We start from the raw sequence: 23705 nt of genomic DNA, 5'->3' as shown, positions 1-23705 counted from the left end.
GTCTGATGACTGCTGCTGTCATCAACACTACTGGACTTCAGACTGGGAGAGATCGCACACACTCACTATATCTCTCTATTAAAATGGCAGTGTTGTTAAGCCATTTGCAGACGACGTTATGGAGCTTCGTCCCGCTGCTGTCTCCAGGCTCTAGCAAATGCGAATTAGAAAGATCACTAAGGCAATAAGGACATGTGAGGTTCATATAGATTTCTCCTCTTACATAACAAGCCTCTCACTCTCTGCACCATGTCGCTGCTTGAATCTGAGGACGAAAACACTCCTCTGCTCCCAGGCGATGCTGAAATGTAAGTGCAAACAAACGGCCTGGCCTCTGGCCATTTGCTTACATCTGACATTTACGAGGGGTGTCTTGTTAATCATTATTATTTATATTAAATCTTCCTTAAGTATACTTCCTTAAGTCCTTAAGTATACTTGCACTTTCTTAACCTACAGTCCACATCTGGAGACGAACTTTAAAGTACAGAAACAAACTGTTTTTCAGTTGAGCTGCAGGTTTCATATGAACCAAAGCTTTATTTTGGAATATTTTGTGGTTGTTTTTTTTTGTTCTACATAAAAATATCTATAATAACCTCAAAGAAAACCAACTTCAAGCCTTTTAATAGCAGGGCAGTAGTTAAAATATACTGGTGCAGCTGCATTTTCCAGTATGGGTCAGAATTGTTTTGAGGTTTATATCTGCGATGATGTGAGGTCAAGCCAATTTGGGCTAAAGACCTAAGTTACCTTTCTGGACATTTTTTATTCCACTGATGTTCAAAATGGCCCTTTGGTACTAAATAAATCAACAACATTAAACACGTGACGAGAAGTCCAAAAGTCCAGAGAAACCAAAGCAAGCAAACCCCATTTAGTGCTGTTTTCTGTTCCCTGTCTTTTCATTAGCAGTGGTACGATCTCTTAAATTAAAAGGACAGTTACATGTTCAGAGAGTTTACGTGTTCAAAATTCCTTTTTTTAAAGCATATTCTACTGAACAATATAAATCATAATATAGCCAAATAAGAATACATATAACACATTAGCTACATTTATAAGAAAAAGGGTTCATTAACCTTTTAAAGAGTTTACACGCAACCAAATTTATATTTAGCAGATATGCCTTAACTAAAACGTTTGAATGTAAGCGCATTTCCACACCGTTTCATCTGATATGTCTCTTGCCAGAGGCTTTTCTAATCAGATTGTTCTGGAATGCTTTCATTGTGGTTAAACATTGGCAAAAGATCAATATTCATATATTTATATTTAGCTACTAATCACTTTGAATGGGATGATGTGATTTGAATATGATCAAAAGATGTTATTTAGGCCATGTGTTTATACTTGCACTGTTGGTTAACCGCTAGACCCATCTTTATGGGTTTCATGACTCAAAATGAAGATTGTAGTAGGACTGTATGATGCATCTTTGGCTACTACAAGTAACTTCAGATGTAGTCTGTATGTCAAATGAAGGTGTAGTAAGTAATTTTAAAAAACACATCTGTTTTTGGTCCAGACAATAAGTTGTAGTAGGTTGGTAATTACAAGTGATTTTAGATCTGTAGCATATGAATGTGCATCAGTAACAGTTTATTTTTAATATGCAAAGAGAACTATCATAATTGGAAACTGGTGCTCTCCTGGTGCTGCAGATGTTCTGAAGCCATTCAAAGCTGCATTCCTGCTCTCAAACATTACATTCTAAGCTTTTTACCTGCTACAGTGATGACTGGTTTCTAAATGATTAGTTCTGAACATTCACATTACGTTTTTATATTACAGTATAGAAGATTTTTAAATAAAGTTTCACAATCTGTTCTAATCATGTTAGGAATTTTTAAATTGGATTGAACTGGGAAACAGAAATGTAGGGAAATGTAAATTGTTCTCTATGTTGATCTGTACAGCACATATGATTGGTGTCAGGTAGCCGTGTTTTTTTTTTTCCTTCCTTTTTTTCCTTAAACAATTTTCAATATTTTAATGGTTGTACTAAAATTATGTGGAATCCATCCATTATCTGTAAGCGCTTATCCAGTTCAGGGTCGCGGTGGGTCCAGAGCCTACCTGGAATCACTGAGCGCAAGGCAGGAATACAACCTGGAGGGGGCGCCAGTCCTTCACAGGGCAACACACCCTCACACATTCACTCACACACTCACACCTACGGACACTTTTGAGCAGGCAATCCACCTATGAACGTGTGTTTTTGGACTGTGGGAGGAAACCGGAGACCCCGGAGGAAACCCACGCAGACACAGGGAGAACACACCGACTCCTCACAGATTATATGGAATACGTTTGGCTAATATATCATAGTAGTTGTGAGATGTTTCATTGAGCTACAGGTAATTTAAAATGTATAATCTATCATTTTTCTAACTGTCACATTTTTCTTTGTCATTTACATGTGTCACAGTATCAACAAGATCTTTCACTGAAATCAAGACACATAGTAGATGATGTGTCTCAGTATTTCATTCATCCATTGTCTGTAACCCTTATCCAGTTCAGGGTTGGTGTGGGTCTGGAGCCTACATGGAATCATCCTGAAGGGGGCGCCAGTCCTTCACAGGGTGACACACACACCCCTATGGACACTTTTGAGTCACCAATCCACCTACCAAAGTGTGTTTTTGGACCATGGCATGAGAGGAAACCCACGTGGACATGGGGAGATCACAGACAGACAGTCACCCCGAGCAGGACTTGAACCACAACCCACAGGCCCCTGGAGCTTTGTGACTGTGACACTACCTGCTGTGCCAACCATCAGTATTTGTAGATCTGTATGTGTAATGGGTGTGTACAATTTGTCTACTTGTATATGTCATTTAAAATACATAGTAAAGATGCAATATGGACTATTGACAACAAATGTTTAAAATGGCTATGACAGTCCTAATTCAAATCACTTGAGAGAGTCTACTCCCGGACGGCACGGTGGTGCAGCAGGTAGTGTCGCAGTCACACAGCTCCAGGGTCCTGGAGGTTGTGGGTTCGATTTCCGCTCCAGGTGACTGTCTGTGAGGAGTTGGTGTGTTCTCCCCGTGTCCATGTGGGTTTCCTTCGGGTGACTGTCTGTGAGGAGTGTGGTGTGTTCTCCCCATGTCCGCGTGGGTTTCCTCCGGGTGCTCCGGTTTCCTCCCACAGTCCAAAAACACACGTTGGTAGGTGGATTGGCGACTCAAAAGTGTCCGTAGGTGTGAGTGTGTGAGTGAATGTGTGTGTGTTGCCCTGTGAAGGACTGGCGCCCCCTCCAGGGTGTATTCCCGCCTTGTGCCCAATGATTCCAGGTAGGCTCTGGACCCACCGTGACCCTGAACTGGATAAGCGCTTACAGATAATGAATGAATGAGTCTACTCCCCCCAACAGGTATGCTGTTGTATTTTTTTCTAAACTAATTATAGGCTAGGCTTTAGAGCAATACATTTCCAATAGACTGTAATAGACTTAAATCCTGTGTGCAAAGTGAGGTTGTTTATGTCATTTTTTTTCTTCTGTTTTTGTCAGTGATCTCAAATATATCAGGTCAAAATGCTAAAACACAACCATATTTCAAAACGGAGTAAATTGTTGTTATTGATTTTTATTTTGTTTAATTACAAAAAACAGGCACCTGTCTTCACGAATGTTTTACGTTTTTTAACAGTACGTGAGTTTATAGACGGCCCCTTGTCCATGACTTTGATGAAGTCATGTATAAGTTTCTGGGCTTTACCCTTATTAGAGGAGTTATTATGACTCTGCGTAGTCACTGGGTGTGATGTCAGTTCACTCGTCCTAGTACTCACAAAGAGAGGCTGAAAAAGCCGGGGATTCATTTTATCTCGAGGGCGAAATCTTAGAAAAAAACATTAAAACAATACTGTTCAGTATAATGGAGGGACATATTGTGTGTGTCACATCGGGTTTAGTATTTTAGCTTGCAGTTGAACACGGGCTCGTGGAGTCTGACTTTTTAAGGGACTACACATCTTCACTTCTTAAATCTGTTCCTCGGCGGATGATGCGGCTGAATGTTTGTTTTTCGAGGTATTTTTTTATAACAGAGAAACATATTTTCATTATACTGTTGGATGATTTAATAGGGCGTTGGGTCGATCCCGAAAAGAGTCAATTCCTAAATTCGTCCGTTACGGGATCATAAGGGTCGACTCCAAAGCTTCAGAATGGATTTCACACAGTGATGTCCCGCGCCTCACAGGTTGCTCCGGAATCGAGAGTCGACTCATGCCGCAAAGCTTTGGATTCAATTCCACACACTTTGTTTTGGTTTGGCTGTTCCTGTTTATTGTTGACGACGTGGAAATCTACGAAGCAGTAATGAAAAAACAAAACAAAAACAACATATCAACATACATAGCGTCAGATTCTGTTTTGCCGTTACATTTGTTTATATTTAATTACAATTTTGACACACTTTGCTGAATCATGTGTGTTAAGCTAGTGTTCATTTGATCATAGTCAGAAATATTAAGCTTATTATTTGCTTTACAAAATAAAACATTTTGTTATAGTGAACATAAACAAGACAGCTTCCTGATGTTTTGCTCAATTTAGCCTATATAGTAACTTTTTTTAAAAATGTATTAAATACAAGCTCCATGTGAGAATTATGGCTTCCAAAGAGGGATATTTGTTGCTGGTTACTGTATAAGTTATATCCAATTGCTGGAGCTTTTAAAGAAGATGTCCACTCACTGGCCACTGTTTTACATGCCTACATTGTTTGTCTACATTGTAGATGCAAATTCAGAAATACAGGACAGAGTAAAGTTAATACTGTGCTGCACATTCGGTGTTAGTCACACCCTAGGCCTTCATCAGTCGTTACAGAAAGCTGTTGGCTAGGTATATTTGGTCAGTCCAGCAGTTACACTGAGGCATTAAAAAAACATTGTCACCATTTTTGAGGGCACTGACCTTTAAAGGACAGGTTAAAAGTGGGCTAACAAAAGTATCCAGAGCAACATCTTGTAACTGTAGCACTACAGACTGTACCTATAGATTCAGTGGAGCGGATAAGGAAAATAAGTGTAGAAACAAGGAGGTGGTTTTAATTTCATGGCTGATCGGTGCATTCTTTTTTCTGTTGTTGTATGAGGATTCATAGAAATGTAAAATGGAATATTTCTGTAGGAAAATTAGTTTACAGTCACCCATGCCAAAACATTTAGGTTACATTCCCGTATGAGATGACAGAAGAATCTTATTATTCAGACACTGTTTTTCAAGTTAGATTTAGACCGAAGAGCTATGACTGCTCAAATTAAGTTAAATTCTAACAGTTTTCAGGTTTTGTATTTGACTTGATTGATTCCTTTTACATAAAGACATTTTTTTGCTAAAGAATGTGTGTATATATATATATATATTTGTGCTCGCATGAAGAAATCCTGGCATGAGTGACATCTTAAAGATTGTTCATTTGAGCCCAGTCCTGTAGACCAAAAATATTTAACAACTGTTTTTAATATTAACCAGGTGATACAATGTCTACAACACAAAAACAGCCATTTTATTTGCTGTGCTAAATTGCCACAGCGCCTGCATTCCTTCATTTATATTCTGTAACGACCATACAGGTGTTAATAAATAACCTAAGGCCAGTACATTGTTTGCAAAGCTTTCAGAGTCATTTAAAAATCTGAGACATGGTCCCCGTCACCATTATAACAAACAGTTCAGATATTGAAATAATGGGATTCATGTAACAAGGGAAACAATAATATACTGTTACATTCCAAATTATTTGGTTTAGTGAAGCAGGAAGTAGTCACGATATAGTAGTAAAATACAAATTCAAATCACTTTTCAAATGTCAGTTGTGCTCTCCATTTATGTTTGGGTACAATTAGGAAATACTTACAAAATAAAAAAATGTCAGGCTTTTTAACTGATTTTCACATGAACCAAAACTGTTTTTTCGTCTATTTATAGCATTGAAGATGCTGACAGGAGCCGATGGAAATCTATCAGGGTTATGTATTTCACCATGTTCCTCAGCAGTGTGGGTAAGAGGTCATTTCTTCAGTTATCACCCTTTTCATTCAGTACTGATTCATTGTCCTGTTAATCATGCAATAAGCAATGTTTTATTTTTCTCCAAAAGTACTCTATAACAATGATAGTAATATTTTGTACAGGTTTTACAATTGTCATCACTTCAATATGGCCATATCTTCAAAAGGTAAAGCAGTTTCTGGTTTAACTGTTGGTTTGACAAAATACAATTTATGTTTCCAAGAAAGTGTTAATTATATCTAGAAATACTATTTGTAAAAGGAGAAATGAAAAAAGGAACCAGGTTAACTAGACAGATGGATGCCTGTAATAAGCCTTGATAAAGTTTTTTTTTTGTAAGTCCAGTAGGTTAACATTCAAAGGTCCACAAAAACTTAGTAATATTTTGATCAATGTTTCAGAAGAATTGAATATAAATGACTGAATTACTGCAGAAAGACTATACATTATTTAAAAGTAAATAATATTATATCTATATGGTTTTAGAAGTTTTAGTTTGAACTTTTTCTTTCTGCTAGTCTCTCAGATATATTCATTTTGTCATTTTAGATTGATCACACCGCTGATGCCAGTTTCCTGGGCTGGGTAGTGGCTGCCTATAGCTTGGGGCAAATGGTAGCTTCCCCCCTTTTTGGACTTTGGTCCAATCACAGGCCTCGAAGGGAACCACTGGTCTGCTCCATATTCATCAATGTTTCTGCCAACATCTACTATTCCTATGTCTACCTCCCTCCGTCTTATAACAAATACCATATGCTTCTGGCTCGGGCATTTGTTGGATTTGGAGCAGGTGAAAACTACAAAAGCGATTCTGATTTGTCACTATTATCACCAAGTTTGGCACATTCCAAAAATTGGTCAGACAGATACCATGTACTCTGTATCAGTCACTGTTTTTGGGTTTTCTCATAAATCTCCTGCAGGTAATGTAGCTGTCGTGAGGTCTTTCGTGGCAGGTGCCACCTCCCTGAAGGAAAGAACCAGTGCAATGGCCAACATGAGTGCCTGCCAAGCCCTGGGATTCATTCTTGGACCGGGTAGATTGATTTTCATGTTCAGTGGGGCAGGAGTACTTCTGCATTCTGTCAGTAAATAGTATCGTTTTGAACCGGAATTTGTTTTTTTGTCCTTTAATGGTAGTTTATTGAGCACTCTATTTCCTTAATGAATAGTTCCAGATTCAGGGCTGCATTTACAGGGTGTGGATCCTTTAAGCCTTAAATATTTTTATTTAAAAAAAAAAGGCCTAAGTTTGTCTTGATATGTTAAATCTATTTTCCAAAGGTCTCAAAAATGCCATGCACAGTTAGTAAATTTTGAATTTATCTTATTTTTGCACATTGCATTTTACAGTTTCTAGATTTTGTATGCAAGTTAATTTACTGTTTTAACGGCAGGCCAATGACATTATCGATGGCTCCAAACTGAATTAAAAGAAAACTGCAGATTCTCCCTGGCAGCTCCAATATGGAGGTGATGATGTCATTAATATAAATATTAATAGTCTTTAATGTTATGGTCAAAACCAGTTTATTTAAAGGCTCTTGAAAAAGATAGTGACTCATGTAGGTCTACACACTCCTCCAGATAACATTTTAACATGGCATGTAAGATCAAGGTTTCAGCTTTACAGAAGTGAAAAACTGTCCCTTGGTTCTCATAGCCACTGGTTTTGTTTTTGTGGCAGTGTTCAGAGGAAGTAGTAGTTTTGTGATGGGTGTAGAACTAATGTTTTAGCCCCTTGTCACCAATTTGCAGTTCACAGGCTAAATCATTTTCACATTAAGAATCTATACGTTGTATATATTTGTCAAAAAACTATTACTCACAAAATTGGGTTGATGAAGATTAGTTTGCTATAATATAATAATAATAATAATAATGGATATCTAAAATAATTAATTTAAATATAATTTAATACCATCTATCAAAATTCATAGCTATTTAGCATGCTTATTAACCCAAGACTTCTATGTATTTTCAGCTCTTCAGGCCGCTCTTTCATTCATTGGTGAAAAAGGCTTCTTTGTGGATTTCCTTCAACTGAATTTTAATATGTACACGGCTCCAGCACTTCTCGCAGCCTGCTTTGGTGTTATCAATGTCTTGCTGGTTATTATAGTCTTGAGGTAAATCCAATTACGTCAGACAGAGGTTTAATTGCAGTTCCACTGCAATTATTCTGTCTTAATTAGCTGATTGAATATTCTAATTGAAACGGAAATGTTGGAGTTGGATAAAAACGGAATATAATTTATACATAATGGTATGTGTGTTCACCAGGGAGCATCGTGTTGATGACCACGGGAAACAGATCAGAGCTATTAACTACGTCTCAGAAGGTACTAATATACATTTAATCCAGCTATACACATCTTGGGGGGTGCTGGGCAATACCACCACACAATTAACTGTTTATCATCTAACATTTGTCATGATAAACTAAATAAAGAGCTGTCCAACTAGGTAATGTTTCAGTCATCACAACTAGTTTATTTACGTCAAATATGAATACGATGAAACTTGTACAATCTAAAACAATTTAATGTTCACAGTTTCATTCTGTTATGATACTGAGGCAGTTGGATTACATTTTCTTCCCCTAACAGAGCAAGTATCTATTGCCCCTGATGTAGAGGGAGATATTGACCAAATTGCAGTGCTTACGTCTAACATCCTTTTCTTCATCATCCTCTTCATTTTTGCTGTGTTTGAAACGTGAGTCTTTTCTCTGAATCCATGTTAGACCCTCACTTAATCCTGGATGTATCAAAAAGATGGGGCATGCTAAAATTTGTTCAGAAGGAACACATTTTATATTGCATCCATCAAGAGCTTTCACACTATGAGATGTGTAGTAGTGTTGCCACCAAGCAAAAAAGTATAATTTTGAGTTATTAATAGGGCAGAATAAATTAAATTAGAAAACTGATTGTCCAAACTAAATAGGTGTACTGTGAGTTTGGTGTGTTCTCCCTGTGTCTGCATGGGTTTCCTCCCACGATCCAAAAACACACATTGGTAGGTGGATTGGCAACTCAAAAGTGTCCATAGGTGTGAGTGAATGTGTGAGTGTGTATCGCCCTGTGAAGGACTGCCGCCCAGTGACCTTGGGTAAGCTCCGGACACACCGCAACCTTGAATTGAATGAATGAACAAATTGGTGTGAATGTTTGGTGCCCCATCCACAGTGTGTTCCTGCCTTATGCCTAGGGATTCCTGGACTACATGCAGACCCACTGTGACCCTGAACTGGATAAGCAAATATAGACAACGATTAAATAAATTAAAGACTGAAATTAATTGGATATATTATTAGGACTGTATATTTGATATTTGGTTAAAAAATAATTTGATAACAAAAGTATTCACTTCTGCTATCCAGACAAAGTTTAAAATTGTAATAGTATTAAAGTTCATCCATGCACATAATGATTTTGCTTCTTCCTCTGCAGTATATCCACCCCTTTATCTATGGACATGTTTTCATGGACAAGGAAGGATGCTGTTCTGTACAATGGGATCATATTGGCAGCAATTGGCTTTGAGTCTATCATAGTATTTCTTGCAGTTAAATTGATTTCAATGAGGTATGTTCACATATTGCACTCCAGCTTAAAGTGACATTAAGTGGATGATTGATACAGGATACTCTTGTATATTTAGTTTATTTACATTGCCAAATAACACTTCCTCAAATTTGGTTACCTTCCATGAAGTCTGGTATAATTGTGCAAACACAGTAAGGAAACAGTTGCTAATAAACCCTCATTAATGCACTGCTACCAATGCAATATATTTAATAAGAGCATAAATGAGGGTTGGTGTCCAGCACGGTTTGGTGATTATTATGTTTAAGCACATTTGATTCAAATCCTCCGATAATTGCAATACATTGCTGGACACCGTTGGGCACTCCTGATGTAGACTCATTTTGTTGTGAGGGAGGCTGTTCTAAGACATTTTTTACCCCCTCATTGTTGTCAGGATCGGTGATCGCCCTGTTCTCTTAAGTGGCTTGGTCATCATATTTATTGGCTTCTTTATTTTGTTACCTTGGGGAAATCGCTACCCAAAGATTCAATGGGCAGGTGAGTGGTTTTAAATATAATATTATCTTTACTGTAATGTACTCTACTGTAATGAGACTTATCCAAGCAAGATTTTTCATTACTTTCTTTCTCTATTTTTCTGGCTCCAAACAGACATTCAGAATAACTCTATGCCAGCTATTGCTCTGGCAGCCAACCCACATCCTAATGATACAGTGGACCCCACTGGATGTCCATTTGAACAGATCTGGTGCCAGTATACCCCTGCCATCCACCTGGCACAGTACATCACATCTGACATTCTCATTGGTGTTGGCTACCCTGCATGTAATGTCATGTCTTACACACTATACTCAAAGATACTGGGACCCAAACCACAGGTAAGGTTCGACTATTGTCATGTCATATGATGTATTGGTACATGTGAATTGTTTTTATTTACTGACCACTATACAGTGTCCTTATTGTCTGTGTTTGTGTGATTTCAGGGTGTGTACATGGGCTGGCTCACTGCTTCAGGCAGTGGTGCTCGGACATTGGGGCCAGTGTTTGTTTCTCAGGTCTACACTCTCTTAGGACCTCGATGGGCCTTCAGTCTAATATGTGCCATTGTGTTGGCAGCAATCATACTGCTCACTGCAATGTACAAGAGACTTATTGCTTTCTCTGTGCGTTACGGAAGGATAGAGGAAAGATGATCGTGCCAAATTAAACACTTACCTTTTTCTTTAATGGGGTTGGTGCATTAAGGGTATATACTGATATACAGGCATCCAAGTTAAACACTTACCTTTAATGGGGTTGGTGCATTAAAATTATATTCTGATGTAGAAGCAGGTGACAGGCTCCATTACCCACACTACATTCATTGGAATGGTTGCTTTATATACTAAAACAGGTCTTTTTTAATACTTAACTATGGAAAATCCTCAATGTGGGACATTGCATCTGTGTATTTGGGCAGAAAAGATCAAATTAATTGTCTTTATAAACTGACAGAAATACCAGATTTAACTGCACATGCACATAATTAAGGTTTTCCAAGTTTTACATGGTTTTAAAATATAGACTGACATTAATACAACCCTTCTGTTAATATTTTTCCCCTCGTTGAGAATATAATGAAAGTTTTTTACGGTTTAACTTTTTTTAAATAATTTGTTTTAATACTATTGTTTTTATGAATTAGCTGAATTAGCTTTTGTCCAAGTTGTAAAACATTTGTGTGATTTAACTTCCTTCTTTTATTGTTAATTTAACAGAATGTATAATTAATGCAGGTTGTGTATTCCATTGGATAGGTTCCTGAATTTGCTCTGGGAATACCACCACATGGACTCAGGAAGGGCTTTTTAATTATCTGACTAAATGAATCAGGTGTGTTTAGAACAGGGGAAAAAGATGCATGTTATTATGGGAAATTATTTTAATATTTCATAAACATTGATGCAATTTATTGTACTTCTATAGAGCAGAATCTGGGCCATTGAGCAAAAATGTCACAATTTGATACATTTTTATATAATATTTAGCATTTTCACATAAAGCTATATTTCAGAAATGTTTGTTCTTGTATTGGCAAATATTTTGGTTATTGCCAGTTTCATTTCAACCGTAGGTAAAAACATGGGTATGTCTAGGACAGGGGGTACTAAGGATTGAGGAGTGAGAACTTCTGCCATGTAATATAAAGAGGAGAAAAACTCTAATCATAATTATTTAAAAGGCTTTATAATAGACTAGAGCCCGTGTTTTAGCAATACACTAGAGATCATGCTAAGATAAATTGTGTATGAAATATTACTATGTACACATTTAGAACTGAACAGTTTCTAACCAACACTTTGGTAAAGGTGTGTCTAACTCTAACTCAAGCATATATTTCAGCCACTAGTTTTTTAAGACTGGAAAATTGTATCATGTTTTACAGAGATAGTTCTGACAACACTGGTAGAACCATTGGTAAATTGTAACATCTGATGCACATTTATTTTCCATAATCAGGTTTTGTGTTATCACAAATAAAATCAGGTTTTACTGCTTCAGTATATGTTTATAATGATTCCATGAATTGTGTGCATAGTTTTTTGGGTATATTTTTCCATCCCTTACAATTAAATAGTACTCATACACTAAAACCATATACACATGTATGTTTCTTTTTTTTTATTCCCAATCACTTAAAACAATACCATAAGATTTACAGTTTTACAAATTTTACAGTGACTTATAAAAGCAATTCTGAGCAGTCCAGGTAGCCTTGAAAGAACTATGAAAGGGTCACAGAACTCACACGAGGCATGCATAGTGACTGACTTAGTAACTAAGGACTAAGGTGCCATCCAAATGTCACAACTTGCTGAGTGAGTGAAATCATATGACCTTTTTATGCTTTTTGTGTGCAATTTTGCCACTCTTGTTTTGGCCTGTGGTTTTGTTTGTGCGATGTTTGAATGTCCTTTGAGCTCTTCTCCCTCTGTTTTGCTGCTGTAAGCTGCAAGTTAAACCACACGGCAATAAGTGTCAGTACGATGTGCCTAGTATACAGTTATGTTTATGCTTAAGTACAGTACTCTGCAAAGAAGACCACCCTTTAAATTATAGATTTCTAGGCTAAACATACAGCAAATTATTAATGCTTCTGAACCAGTTTTCTTAGGTTCACTTTACAAAACTTGCTTTCAGTTTTTCAAAGAAATTGCAGTTTTCCACACATCTAAATGTTAGTCTAAGAAGTTAGATGCATTTTCTGACTCTCATTAGAGCTATCCGGCCATCACACCTCACTCCACATCTCAACGTCCCCATTTTAGTGATTAAAAGCAAATTTATTTCCCAAGTTACTTATCTCATAATAGACAAGAACGTAGTGACCTGAACTAAGCATATATTAGATATTGATTTGATTTTCTCATTTCTAAATCTGTATTTCTAATTATCCATCAGGCCTCTTACTTTACATTTAGAAGAATAGATGTACGGCAGAAGAGTGGACAAATTAAATACTTAGTAAATACTTACATTAATTTAATGGTATAATTTCATGTTGGAGGCTTAGTTATTTCCTGTGGTCTAATGCTTTTTGTTCTTGTCTGTGTTGATCAATGATTTTTCCAAACTATTATAAATATAAAATATGTACCAACTGTAGGAAGTAACACACTTTCACTATTACTCATTGCATACGTGTGAGAAAAATCGCTGTGTATGTGGTTTGTAGTTAGTGGCAACGCACTCTTTTCAACAGTTTTACATCATAGTGTGAACAGATATACACTCACTTTTTCTTGCCTTTGTTGGGACACGTTCTGTGTTTGTGCCCTTGGTCTCCACAGTTGTAGCATCCTGTCTGTCCACAGTGATGATTCGGGAGTGTACAGTGACCACACAGGGAACAGTGGCTCCAGGCTAAGAAACAAAACATAAGGAGAACTAATGCAGTGTAAAGATGTCATAGAGGTGGAAAAATACTAGTGCTGTCAAAACAAACGGGTTAACACAGACACAGCAGTTATTTTTACATTAGTAATTTTACAAAATTTAGGCACAAATTCCTCCAATAATTCAAAATGTTTTTCGTTTAGATACTGAGCAAAAATCTATAATATACAGACATTCAGAATCATTTTACAGCATAAAAATTCATACACTTACAGGGTTTCACACACTTTCCACAGTCAGTACAGTGCTTCCATTCATTCCCATTCTGATGGAGAAATATATATGGAGACAAATATTTTAGCTTTGAATTTTTTTTAATTCAGAAAATTGCCTGGAAAAGCAAGACCTACCTTTGATGTGCATGCATTACATATGGAGCAGTGCTTATTCTCAGCTGCCACATATCTCTCACAAATGCTGCAAAATCTGACATGAGAAATTAATGGACGAATTAGTAAAATGCTTCATATATTTCAGTCTAGTGCAAATGCTTGACAAATGAAATCTGAATCTAAACTGGTTTGGGAGCTGTTAATAAAGTGTGGTATGGATTTACCTGTAGCCTTCCTCTTTTGGTAGGATGATGTCTTTTGGACAGAGGTTGGTGAATAGCCGCACAGGAGACTGCTTCCGGCCACACTTTCCATGTTTGTACAAAGGGTGGTTATCATAATCTATCTGTCGTTAAAAATAATAATAATAATTAAAAAAAACATATATTAGGTACAGTTCCTTGTTTAGGTTTTTTCCAGTACAGTTATGTGCATTAGTAGGGGAAAAATACATATATATTAAGAATTTCCCACGGATTTTACTGATAATTATCAATAAATTAATAACTCCTACTTTACATAATTCTATTTTTTGTTGTTGTTCAGTATTACCTGATAGTCCAACATGGTAAAGGAAGGAAAGCACTCAAGAATCCGTGGCTCAAAGAAGTATGGGAATATCCACACCATTGGCATTTCAGACACACTGCTCTCTGAGGAAGTTTTTAAAATGATTACAATTGCATATTTCTGATGTGTAAATACATAACAGCTTTCCTGGTTAAAGAAGCTTTTTAAAATTTGCCCAGTACAAACATTCACATGTAGTTTTAATTTTACAAATATAATAATATATAATTGCCTTGTTACACACCAGTTCCATGAAGCTTTCTCCATGTGTGTGAAATCTTAGAGAACGTGTGGCCTAGAAGTTTCACTAGACCCCCAAAAGGAGGATCTGCCACCATCACTACTTTAGATCCATCCTCGGTCAAGAAATCCAGGAAAACATTGGCCGTTTCCTATGAAGCAAGAAAATTGTAATGTTCTTTACTATAATCCTACACATACTCTGAAAAATGTATCTTAATCAAATATAGTCAGAGGTGGATGAAATGTCTGGCTGTTACCTCTCCATTAAAGAAGTGATGATTAAACATGTTATAATGACAAAATTCATGCTGTCCATAAAACTGAGAATATCTGACAGAGAAAAACAAAGAAGAATAAAGGGTCATGACTCTCCACTGTGTACATTTAGTTTGATTTCCAGTTTATTTTTAAATTAAATGTATCATCAAAAATGTTGGCCATAAACCCCACAGGCTATGTCTCCACATGAACAATTATCCTAACCTGCCAAATTCTGAGCCAGCACAAGAAACAATGCAGATGCATGCACGCACATGTGTGACGATACAAACAGGCTTTGGCTTGTTGTGGATATTATACGATCATTTACAGCTTTACACACACATACCTGTGAAGACTGCAGAGAGGGAGAACTCAAACAATCACTCCACACACTGTAGAGCAAAGTAAGTACATTTCTTCTTTTGTATTGTAGTTTTATTACTGTTTAAGATCTGTGGATCTGAGCGAATCCTAAAATATTCATTTGGTTAAAATCGGGGGTTTCTGCATCTAGCGAGTTGTGTTTTAATAAATGCTGGGTGCAACTGGCAGAGACTTTGATAGACATGTTGCAGCATATAACACCTCTGCTTCCTCAACAAGGAAGGAACTAGCTTCACAGGAAAAAAGCAAGCTCAATTTAGCAACTACAGTTCAAGTATAACATACTTTAAATATGCAATGTATTAATGAAGAATACTTAGTGAACAAATGTGCCATGTTTCAAAAATGAGTAAATTCTTTACGGAGTATTAATCAGAATAGTCTTGGAATTTGCCTAAAGTCTGATATTTATTTTCATGTTTACATGATTAACAGAAATGGCAGAAGATGATTGCACAGTCCAGATTCCAGGAGCTGATACAGCATGTTTGGCTCCGGTGACCCAGCCCTACCCTCGCTCTCCAAAAATGCTCCACAAAGCAGCTGCTGCCTCAGTCAGATACACACAGGTGTGTGAAAATCTTCATAATTCAATTAACCAAGTTTTTTCTTGAAATGTGTAAATTTGTCTCAAAAATGGGATTTATTGGATCAAATGTTTGTGCAATACAAAACTGTGGAATCTTTACACAATCTGCCATTCTATGTTGCACCATGGGTAAATAAATACCTACAAAATGATGGTGACTTCCGAGTGGCCTTTCACACAGTGGCATTTCTCAAAAACCATTCATTTATTCATTATCTGTAACCCTTATCCAGTTCAGGGTCACGGTGGGTCCAGAGCCTACCTGGAATCATTGGGCGCATGGCGGGAATACACCCTGGAGGGGGCACCAGTCCTTCACAGGGCAACACACACACACTCACACATTCACTCACACCTACAGACACTTTTGAGTTGCCAATCCACCTACCAATGTGTGTTTTTGGACTGTGGGAGGAAACTGGAGCACCCGGAGGAAACCCACGCGGACACGGGGAGAACACACCAACTCCTCACAGACAGTCACCCGGAGCGGGAATTGAACCCACAACCTCCAGGCCCCTGGAGCTGTGTGACTGCGACACTACCTGCTGCGCCACCGTGCCGCCCTTCTCAAAAATCAGAGTTATATAAAATCAAATTTACAGGTGTCCTATAGGACGGTCCCAACTCTTCTATTGGTCAGAACCGATTGAAAAATTATCTGGCTTACTAATGAAATCTTTATTTGTGTGAACACTAGGAACAGCTGTCATGTATACTAGAGGAGCTGGAGAATGAGAGCAAAAGGACAGATGCTCGCATTGCATCTCTGAAAAAACGGCAAGCCAACCTCAGCGTAAGTGTAAAGCAAAGAATTATTCTTGCATTCCTGCTTTTCTTACATTTGAGCTGTATGCTTAGTTTAAAAAACAGGAATCCTCAACATTTGGAGTTAAAGCCCTGGGGTTTTAAATTTTAAGGGCATAATCATTATGACACACCTAACACCAAACACTCTTTCCTCTATGTGCCTGGGGTGAAGGGGAGTGCAGAGGTGATAGAGCAGCAGGTACGTGAGCGTTTTGAGAACATGCGCCTGGCCTTAGAAAAGGATGAACAGGCAGCTTTGGACATGCTAGAACAGGACCACAGGGAGAACAGCAGTAAACTGACCCGCCTCCAGCAGGACTGGGCTCAGCACCTGAAACTGGTGCGCAAACACATCACCACTATCAAGAAACTGCAGGAGAGCAGCGCTGAGGGCCAGCAGGAGGTAATACTCCACAAACAACATGTTTTAGAACTTGCCTTGAATATATAAGCTGTTCTGTAACTGTGTACTCTGCTAGGAGTATAAAAGCTAAAATTCCTTCAATACTCTCCAAAAAAACTGATGATATGGTTATAGTGATATATGATTTGTACTACTTTGGATATGGTTTGTTTTAAATTAACTGCACTGTTTTGTTGTGAGAAGTATCGGTGATGCATTACCATCTTAAATTCCTTTTAAACCATTTTCAGGTCCTAGCTGAAGACTTCAGGTAAATCTACTTTAATCTCAATACTGTGAAGAGTAAGTGTTCAATTTACATTTCTATTAAAACAGCCAATATCTAATAACATTCCAACTGATGCAAAACGTTGCTCTAGCTGCAATAAGAAGCTAGATGCAGCCGAGGGGACCATCAAGCTAAATGAAGAGAAGTTCCAGAAGCTTATGAAGGCTTTAGGGAAAATCTCAAAACAGCTGCAAGCCCAACTACAGAAAAAGAGTCTACTCCTGGGTAAACCCTTATTCCAAGTAATGTTCTTTCTATTAATTAGACTAATAAATATTTACTGTCACTTACGTATGACAAACAGTAAGTGACAAATAGTCATTTTGACAAAAATTGGGTGACTCATTTGAAAATATAATATTTTTTTTTCTTTTAAGACTCTGCCGATGTGGTGATTGATAAAAGCACCAGCCACAGACAGATCAAAGTGATGCCAAGAGGCCGAGCCATGCACATCTCCCCAGAAGACTCTTCTGCTTCTAACCAGCCCCAGCAGTTTGATCAGGTCTACTGTGCCCTGGGCTCAGCTGCAATAACAGCAGGTCAGCATTACTGGGAAGTGGATGTACACTGCTGCTCTGCATGGGCTGTGGGTGTGGCTTACAGCAGCCTGAACCGAAAAGGGCAGGACAAAAGTACAAAGCTGGGAAGAAACAAACTGTCATGGAGTCTGGAATTTCAGGATGGAAATCTCTCAGCCTGGCACAATGACCGGCATGTGGCATTATCTTTCAGAGGAGGCCGAGGGGCACCAGACAAGGTGGGCATCTTCGTTAACTACAAGAAGGGTCGTGTGGCCTTCTATGATGCTGAAAGTATGAAAGTACTGCAGGAAATCTCAGCAGCTTCCACACCGGTGTTTGAGAGGGCATATCAGTTTACAGAGCCACTCCTCCCTGCTTTTCGCTTCTTTAAACCCAGAGACTGGCCTAGTGTCCCAGATCATATGGAAATATGTGATCTTAGCATGTAATAAACCTGCACTAATATCCAACTGATGTCTAAACTCAGAATGGTTCCAGAGATGTACAACATTGCATGAGTATAACTTTATAAAGCTTTTTTTGTAATACTTTTTTTTAAATAGAGAAAAAAGGCTTTTAAAAATTATGTAGTATTTAAAATACCAGTATGTGACAGCAGTCATGGTTGCTCTTACCTGAAATCAATATCCAGCAGCAGACTCCGCATGGCATCTCCTTTGTTGTCTGTGCTTTGCATCTTAATTAGTTCATGTAATCTGTGAAGTTTTAGGCAAAAAATGATTCATGCTTCAAATAACACAAACATTTGAATAAGCACATCATAAAACAAATTATTAAATCAAAATAGTTATTTTTCAATGGCGTTGTGGGCTCTGTGTTTATATCTATAAACAGGGAATTCAATAATGTTATGAATAATTGGATCTAATTGTTCAGCATCAGTACATGATATCAATTATGTATTATGACTGAATGCCCTCCATTCCTCAGAAAAATGTTCCTATTGTGCCTTTTCAGGAGTGTAGAGGCTGTTACTGCAGAAAACGACCTATTAGTAATCCTAACTGCAGTAGAAATGTTAGATATAGTGTACTTCTGAACTAGACATGAATCCAAACTCACCGTGGTGTCCCTACACAAAGAACTTTGCGGAAGCCTAATCCAGAAAGTGCATTGAGAAGGAAATGGCAGCTGCGATCAGCAAACAGGAACTGTGCATTACTCTTCTTATTTTCCAAAGGGCAGAGCAGAAGACTGGGCCTCCTCAGCTGTGATACTGTGATGTCAGAAAGTATCTGGTGTGAGGTGTGGCTACTCAGTTCCCCAGGAAAAAGCAGGATCTGACAATCCACACAAAACCTCCTCTGATCCAGCGGTAGAGACACAAACTCTTTGAATCTGAGGACAGAATGGCAAACACCTTTGAACTTAATTTGCCTATACTTGGCTTTTTCATTACCTGATTTAGATGTGTTTTTAATATATGTATAATAAATCTACATCTCCTTCCCTGAGGCCTGCTTCCCATATTTTTTTCTGCATGAAATTTTTTTCTGCAACTTACCTCGTGCAGTATTGTGCATGAGTGAAAGGAGGCATCTTTGATGGGGTCTGCAGTCTTCTTGCTAGCAGCCTTGCCTCTGATATCTATTAAAAAAATGTCTCTCATCAAGTAATTTAAATACAGTCCATATAAAACAGTAAAGATGGTGTGCTCCAACTCGTTTACCTTTTCATGCTCCCACTGAAAAAAGCTGCACTCTTTTCTGTCACGACATGCAGAGCATGCATAAAATCTCCTCCCATTTTTCTTTCCTTTACTTTTTATCTCAAACAGCACTGTAGGTCCTAGAGGGAAAAAAACACATCATACACACAAAGTAAGGCACCAATTATTTCAATGCTTTAAATTTCACACAAAGTACAGTACTATGTAAAATATTAGGTCGATATTTATTTTAATTATTATCATTTACAACTTTTTGTCCATATTCCTGGTGCTTGTATACAAATATTCATTCATTCATTCATAGTCTGTAACTACTTAGGCAATTCTGCATTGTGGTTAGTCTGGAGCCAACCCAGAAACACACCCTGGACGGGCCCCAGACCAACACAGGACAACACAAACACATTCACTCGCACCTATGGAAATTATGATCAATCCACCTATAAATGTTTATATATATTTTTTTTACTGCGGCAGAAAAACAGAGCACTTGGTTTTCACAAAAAAAATAGGTAGTGTCGCAGTCACACAGCTCCAGGGACCTGGAGGTTGTGGGTTCGATTCCCGCTCCGGGTGACTGTCTGTGAGGAGTGTGGTGTGTTCTCCCCGTGTCTGCGTGGGTTTCATCTGGGTGCTCCGGTTTCCTCCCACAGTCCAAAAACACACATTGGTAGGTAGATTGGTGACTCAAAAGTGTCCATAGGTGTGTGTGTGTGTGTGTTGCCCTGTGAAGGACTGGCGCTCCCTCCAGGGTGTATTCCCGCCTTGCGCCCAATGATTCCAGGTAGGCTCTGGACCCACTGCGACCCTGAACTGGATAAGTGCTTACAGATAATGAATGAATGAATGAATGGTGTGAAGAGCGATGTTTGTTTCCAGATATTCTTCTTGAACACATGGATTTTTTAAATCCACAGCACATTTGATTTAAAACATTAACTATTTCTTAACCAATAAAACTTCATATTGGATTATAACCCCAAATAATACTGGACTGCCATGAGGAGGGATTTGAAAAGGGTTAAACCAACACATTCTCACACAGAATATCACTACTTAATGTAATAAAGTTATTTGTTTTATTCTAATATGGGGTGGGGGAGCAAATTCTCTCTCATTGCTCAAATAACATGCTTTTAAAATCTCTTTTTCTCGAGTACCTGAACTTGCACAGTACAGTACATCACCAAACATCCAGCAACAGCAGCTTGAGGTCTGCTTCTGATGTTGGGTGATTAGATATGGATCACAAACACAAGGTTCTAGCTCCTCTCAAGGCTGGTCAGTTTAGAGTTCACAGTTCCTCTGTTCCAAAGTGCAGAGCCTGGGGGCTTAACTCGTATCTTTATAGTGGACAGTGCCGCTCTAATTAAAACCTATTCGTGGGCACATTAACGCAGATGGTGTCATTTCATTTACTTTTTCATTACATATGTAGTGCACTAGATACATAGGCGGTAGTGGGTAGTGAGCCTCATAACAGCAGAGTATAACACACCGTGAGGACACTCTGGAGGTCGTCTCTCCTCTTCTCCCTCAAAGATAACCTCTATATCTCCGTACTCCTCCATGTCCGCCATGTCCCCCGTGTCTGCGCCTCTGTGTGTGACCAAAATGTTTTCAAAGCTGAACCTCCCACTGCTCCATGAACAGCGACACCGTGCTCAGATCTGTCGCTCAAATATAACGTCCCGTATACGTCAGAATGCGCGCCGAATATTTCCCCGTTTCCGACATGTAAATGGCACCCAAACGGCAGACAACGTCGTATTTACCACTGGTAAACACGGGATTCTAGATGATCCCCAAAAATGATTTATCATTAAATAACAACTAAACAGTTTTTGAGTAATAAAAGCTCTCATCAAAATAGTGTCTTTTAATTACAAAAACCATTAATAATAAAACTATTCTAATGCATATTTGCCATTTTCTCCTGGGAAAGAGGTAAAAGGCAGACTGACCAATTAAATGTTTACAGAGAAGGTTATCGACCAATAACGGTAGCTCTACAGTCAGAGCGTCCAATCAGAAGATTTTAGGCTACTTCACCACGCCCCCTTCTCACTCAAGCGAACCAATCGGAGTAGGGGAGGGCGGGGCTGGTTTGTGAACGAAACGCTTCTCGAAGTTCTATGTAAGCTCTAGAAAAACAAAATCCCGGACGTTTGTGAAATTCCGCCAGGACATTTTTTAAGTCTAAAAAAGAGGACATGTCCGGGTAAAAGAGGACGTTTGGTCACCCTACTTTGTCCGCCGTTCGGGTGCAATTTACAAGTCGGAAAAAAACACAAGAGGATACACAAACTGGAACCAAATATTTTTGCTATTCCCAGATTTATACTGGATCATTTTCCTCAATAAATGATAAAAACAAATGATGTACTTTTAGGATTTCTGATTGTTTTAGGTGTTTTTTTTTTTGCAGAAATGTACAACATTCTAATGGGTTAACAATTTTCCAAGCACTTCTGAGTTTTAGATAACCAATAAAAACACTGCACAAACATAATTTTTTATACTGAGCTTTTCCATGTAATATAAGGGACTAATATCAGTACATGCACTTTAATAATATTTTCATAGTACGTACTTATATGTGGTGTGCTTATTATGGCCTTCCTTTTCTGCTCCGCGTGTATTGTGGTGTTTCAGTAGCTTGACACAAGGGGGCGACATAACACCAGTACAGACACTATATTTAAACTTCAGGATTTGAAGAAACTTAAATACATGTAATTATAAATAAAGTGCTGAGATTACAGACATCCTCAGCTTTGATAAAACACTGAACGTTGAGCTCAAATCTGATCCCTATCGTGATATGCTTTATGGGTTAAAAAAATACCTGATATCACAGATTATTTAAAATACAATTCAAAAGTTATAATCAGTAAAGCCTGGGATGTCTTATATATATATATATATTCAGAATTATAAAAGATAATTCCCATTATTCACTTGTTTAATCATTTAAATGATCAGCAGATCGAGTTTAACGGAGCTGTTACCTGGACATGTCAGGACACGTCATGATGTAAATTTCTTGTTGTACGATTTCTCTTCCATCGTCTTGCAAAAGAACTCAAATTCCCATGGTGTCTTGCGCCTGGGGCGCAGTGTTCAGAGAGTGTTTAATTAGGGAGAGTTACCACTCAGCAGTGGTTCCTGTCACTATGCGACAAGAGGGCGCAATAAACGACCCACTGTAATAAAATATCTGTTTATCTGACAACCTGCAAGACATGCTGCCTCGATCATGGCGTTTTGAGTATATTATTAACTGCAATAAAGAAGACTGTTCAACCAACTTGTTGTCTTTTAGCTGATCTTCCACTATTACATACTGAAAGAAATGTATGAATCACCCTATTTTTTCTTCATTTCTTCAGGAAACCCACACAGACACAGGGAGAACACACCACACTCCTCACAGACAGTCACCCGGAGGAAACCCACGCAGACACAGGGAGAACACACCACACTCCTCACAGACAGTCACCCGGAGCGGGAATTTAACCCACAACCTCCAGGTCCCTGGATCTGTATGACTGCGACACTACCTGCCGCCCCTAATTTTTTTAAAACAAATAAATTATGAAGAATACAACACCTGTGTTCAGAACTGCTGTTTAATATGTTGTCAGATGTTTTTAGAGTTGTTGATAAATCTAACTAGACTTCTGAATAATGCTTTGGTAACATAAATTAGTTAATGCCTGAACCATTTCCAACATGCCTTGTCATCTTATCAATTTTGTTATATTTCATTTGGTCCTATACTCATGGACTAAAATGTGCGTGCATTATTTGCGATGCTCCCGAAATCAGCTTTGTCTCTTTTTAGTCCTACTACTTTCCTATAACCTCGAAAAATACACGAATGCCCATAAACTGTGTACTTTTTCCATATATAGACGTTTAGCATCTCTCTCTCTCTCTCTCTCTCTGGCGCCCTCTAGCGTTGCTCAGTCTGATGTTTGCTTAGATTTAGATTAAGTGATCAGTCTCTTCATGAAGCGGCTCTCTGCTGTTTTCTAGCTCGTCCAGGCTCAATGGTGCTGATGCAGAGCAGAG

At 38.2% G+C, this 23705-nt stretch overlaps 3 protein-coding genes across 9 annotated transcripts; 2 read left to right on the top strand and 1 right to left on the bottom strand.

The window, feature by feature from the left end:
* The first annotated feature begins 11 nt into the window (after positions 1-11).
* On the top strand, positions 12-12131 carry mfsd8 (major facilitator superfamily domain containing 8). 3 transcript variants are annotated; one of them, XM_066664314.1, is made up of 12 exons: positions 12-308; positions 5957-6030; positions 6163-6206; positions 6590-6830; positions 6964-7077; positions 8025-8169; positions 8324-8382; positions 8650-8758; positions 9496-9630; positions 10028-10131; positions 10246-10472; positions 10581-12131. In XM_066664314.1, the coding sequence occupies exons 1-12, from the start codon at positions 250-252 to the stop codon at positions 10788-10790; spliced, it is 1521 nt and encodes a 506-aa protein (XP_066520411.1). In that variant the 5' UTR covers positions 12-249; the 3' UTR covers positions 10791-12131. The 3 variants fall into 3 exon arrangements, with proteins under 3 accessions (XP_066520411.1, XP_066520414.1, XP_066520412.1); XM_066664317.1 differs by lacking the exon at positions 12-308 and adding an exon at positions 2302-2360; XM_066664315.1 differs by lacking the exon at positions 12-308 and adding an exon at positions 3973-4048.
* zcchc4 (zinc finger, CCHC domain containing 4) lies at positions 3692-21336 on the bottom strand. 4 transcript variants are annotated; one of them, XM_066664320.1, is made up of 13 exons: positions 21127-21336; positions 19629-19747; positions 19464-19546; positions 19022-19297; positions 18574-18654; positions 14936-15008; positions 14680-14827; positions 14418-14518; positions 14090-14211; positions 13884-13959; positions 13747-13798; positions 13374-13524; positions 3692-4326 (listed from the first exon to the last, which is right to left on the bottom strand). In XM_066664320.1, exons 1-13 carry the CDS (start codon positions 21206-21208, stop codon positions 4305-4307), a joined length of 1386 nt encoding a protein of 461 aa, XP_066520417.1. In that variant the 5' UTR covers positions 21209-21336; the 3' UTR covers positions 3692-4304. The 4 variants fall into 4 exon arrangements, with proteins under 4 accessions (XP_066520417.1, XP_066520418.1, XP_066520415.1 ...); XM_066664321.1 differs by having other exon boundaries at positions 3697-4326; positions 13374-13500; XM_066664318.1 differs by lacking the exon at positions 3692-4326 and adding an exon at positions 12142-12586.
* On the top strand, positions 15066-18563 carry si:dkey-219e21.4 (nuclear factor 7, ovary). Of its 2 annotated transcripts, XM_066664322.1 has the most exons (7): positions 15066-15343; positions 15759-15892; positions 16613-16708; positions 16895-17125; positions 17377-17396; positions 17506-17639; positions 17792-18563. In XM_066664322.1, the coding sequence occupies exons 2-7, from the start codon at positions 15761-15763 to the stop codon at positions 18385-18387; spliced, it is 1209 nt and encodes a 402-aa protein (XP_066520419.1). In that variant the 5' UTR covers positions 15066-15343; positions 15759-15760; the 3' UTR covers positions 18388-18563. The 2 variants fall into 2 exon arrangements, with proteins under 2 accessions (XP_066520419.1, XP_066520420.1); XM_066664323.1 differs by lacking the exon at positions 15066-15343 and having other exon boundaries at positions 15550-15892.
* Positions 21337-23705: the final 2369 nt, after the last annotated feature.

This window comes from Hoplias malabaricus, chromosome 3, assembly GCF_029633855.1.
Source record: "Hoplias malabaricus isolate fHopMal1 chromosome 3, fHopMal1.hap1, whole genome shotgun sequence".
In the NCBI taxonomy this organism is placed as follows: Eukaryota; Metazoa; Chordata; class Actinopteri; order Characiformes; family Erythrinidae; genus Hoplias; species Hoplias malabaricus.
This window is presented reverse-complemented; position numbering and strand designations above follow the sequence as displayed.

Coding starts and splice junctions, on each gene's coding strand:
- mfsd8 (XM_066664314.1), top strand. CDS start 250: ATGTCGCTGCTTGAATCTGAGGACGAAAACACTCCTCTGCTCCCAGGC. Junction 9,631..10,027: donor GTTAAATTGATTTCAATGAG/GTATGTTCACAT, acceptor CATTGTTGTCAG/GATCGGTGATCGCCCTGTTC. Junction 10,473..10,580: donor TACTGGGACCCAAACCACAG/GTAAGGTTCGAC, acceptor GTGTGATTTCAG/GGTGTGTACATGGGCTGGCT.
- si:dkey-219e21.4 (XM_066664322.1), top strand. CDS start 15,761: ATGGCAGAAGATGATTGCACAGTCCAGATTCCAGGAGCTGATACAGCA. Junction 16,709..16,894: donor AACGGCAAGCCAACCTCAGC/GTAAGTGTAAAG, acceptor CCTGGGGTGAAG/GGGAGTGCAGAGGTGATAGA. Junction 17,397..17,505: donor GTCCTAGCTGAAGACTTCAG/GTAAATCTACTT, acceptor ACGTTGCTCTAG/CTGCAATAAGAAGCTAGATG.
- zcchc4 (XM_066664318.1), bottom strand. CDS start 21,208: ATGGCGGACATGGAGGAGTACGGAGATATAGAGGTTATCTTTGAGGGA. Junction 14,519..14,679: donor GAGAAAGCTTCATGGAACTG/GTGTGTAACAAG, acceptor AAACTTCCTCAG/AGAGCAGTGTGTCTGAAATG. Junction 14,212..14,417: donor TTACCATGTTGGACTATCAG/GTAATACTGAAC, acceptor TTTTAACGACAG/ATAGATTATGATAACCACCC.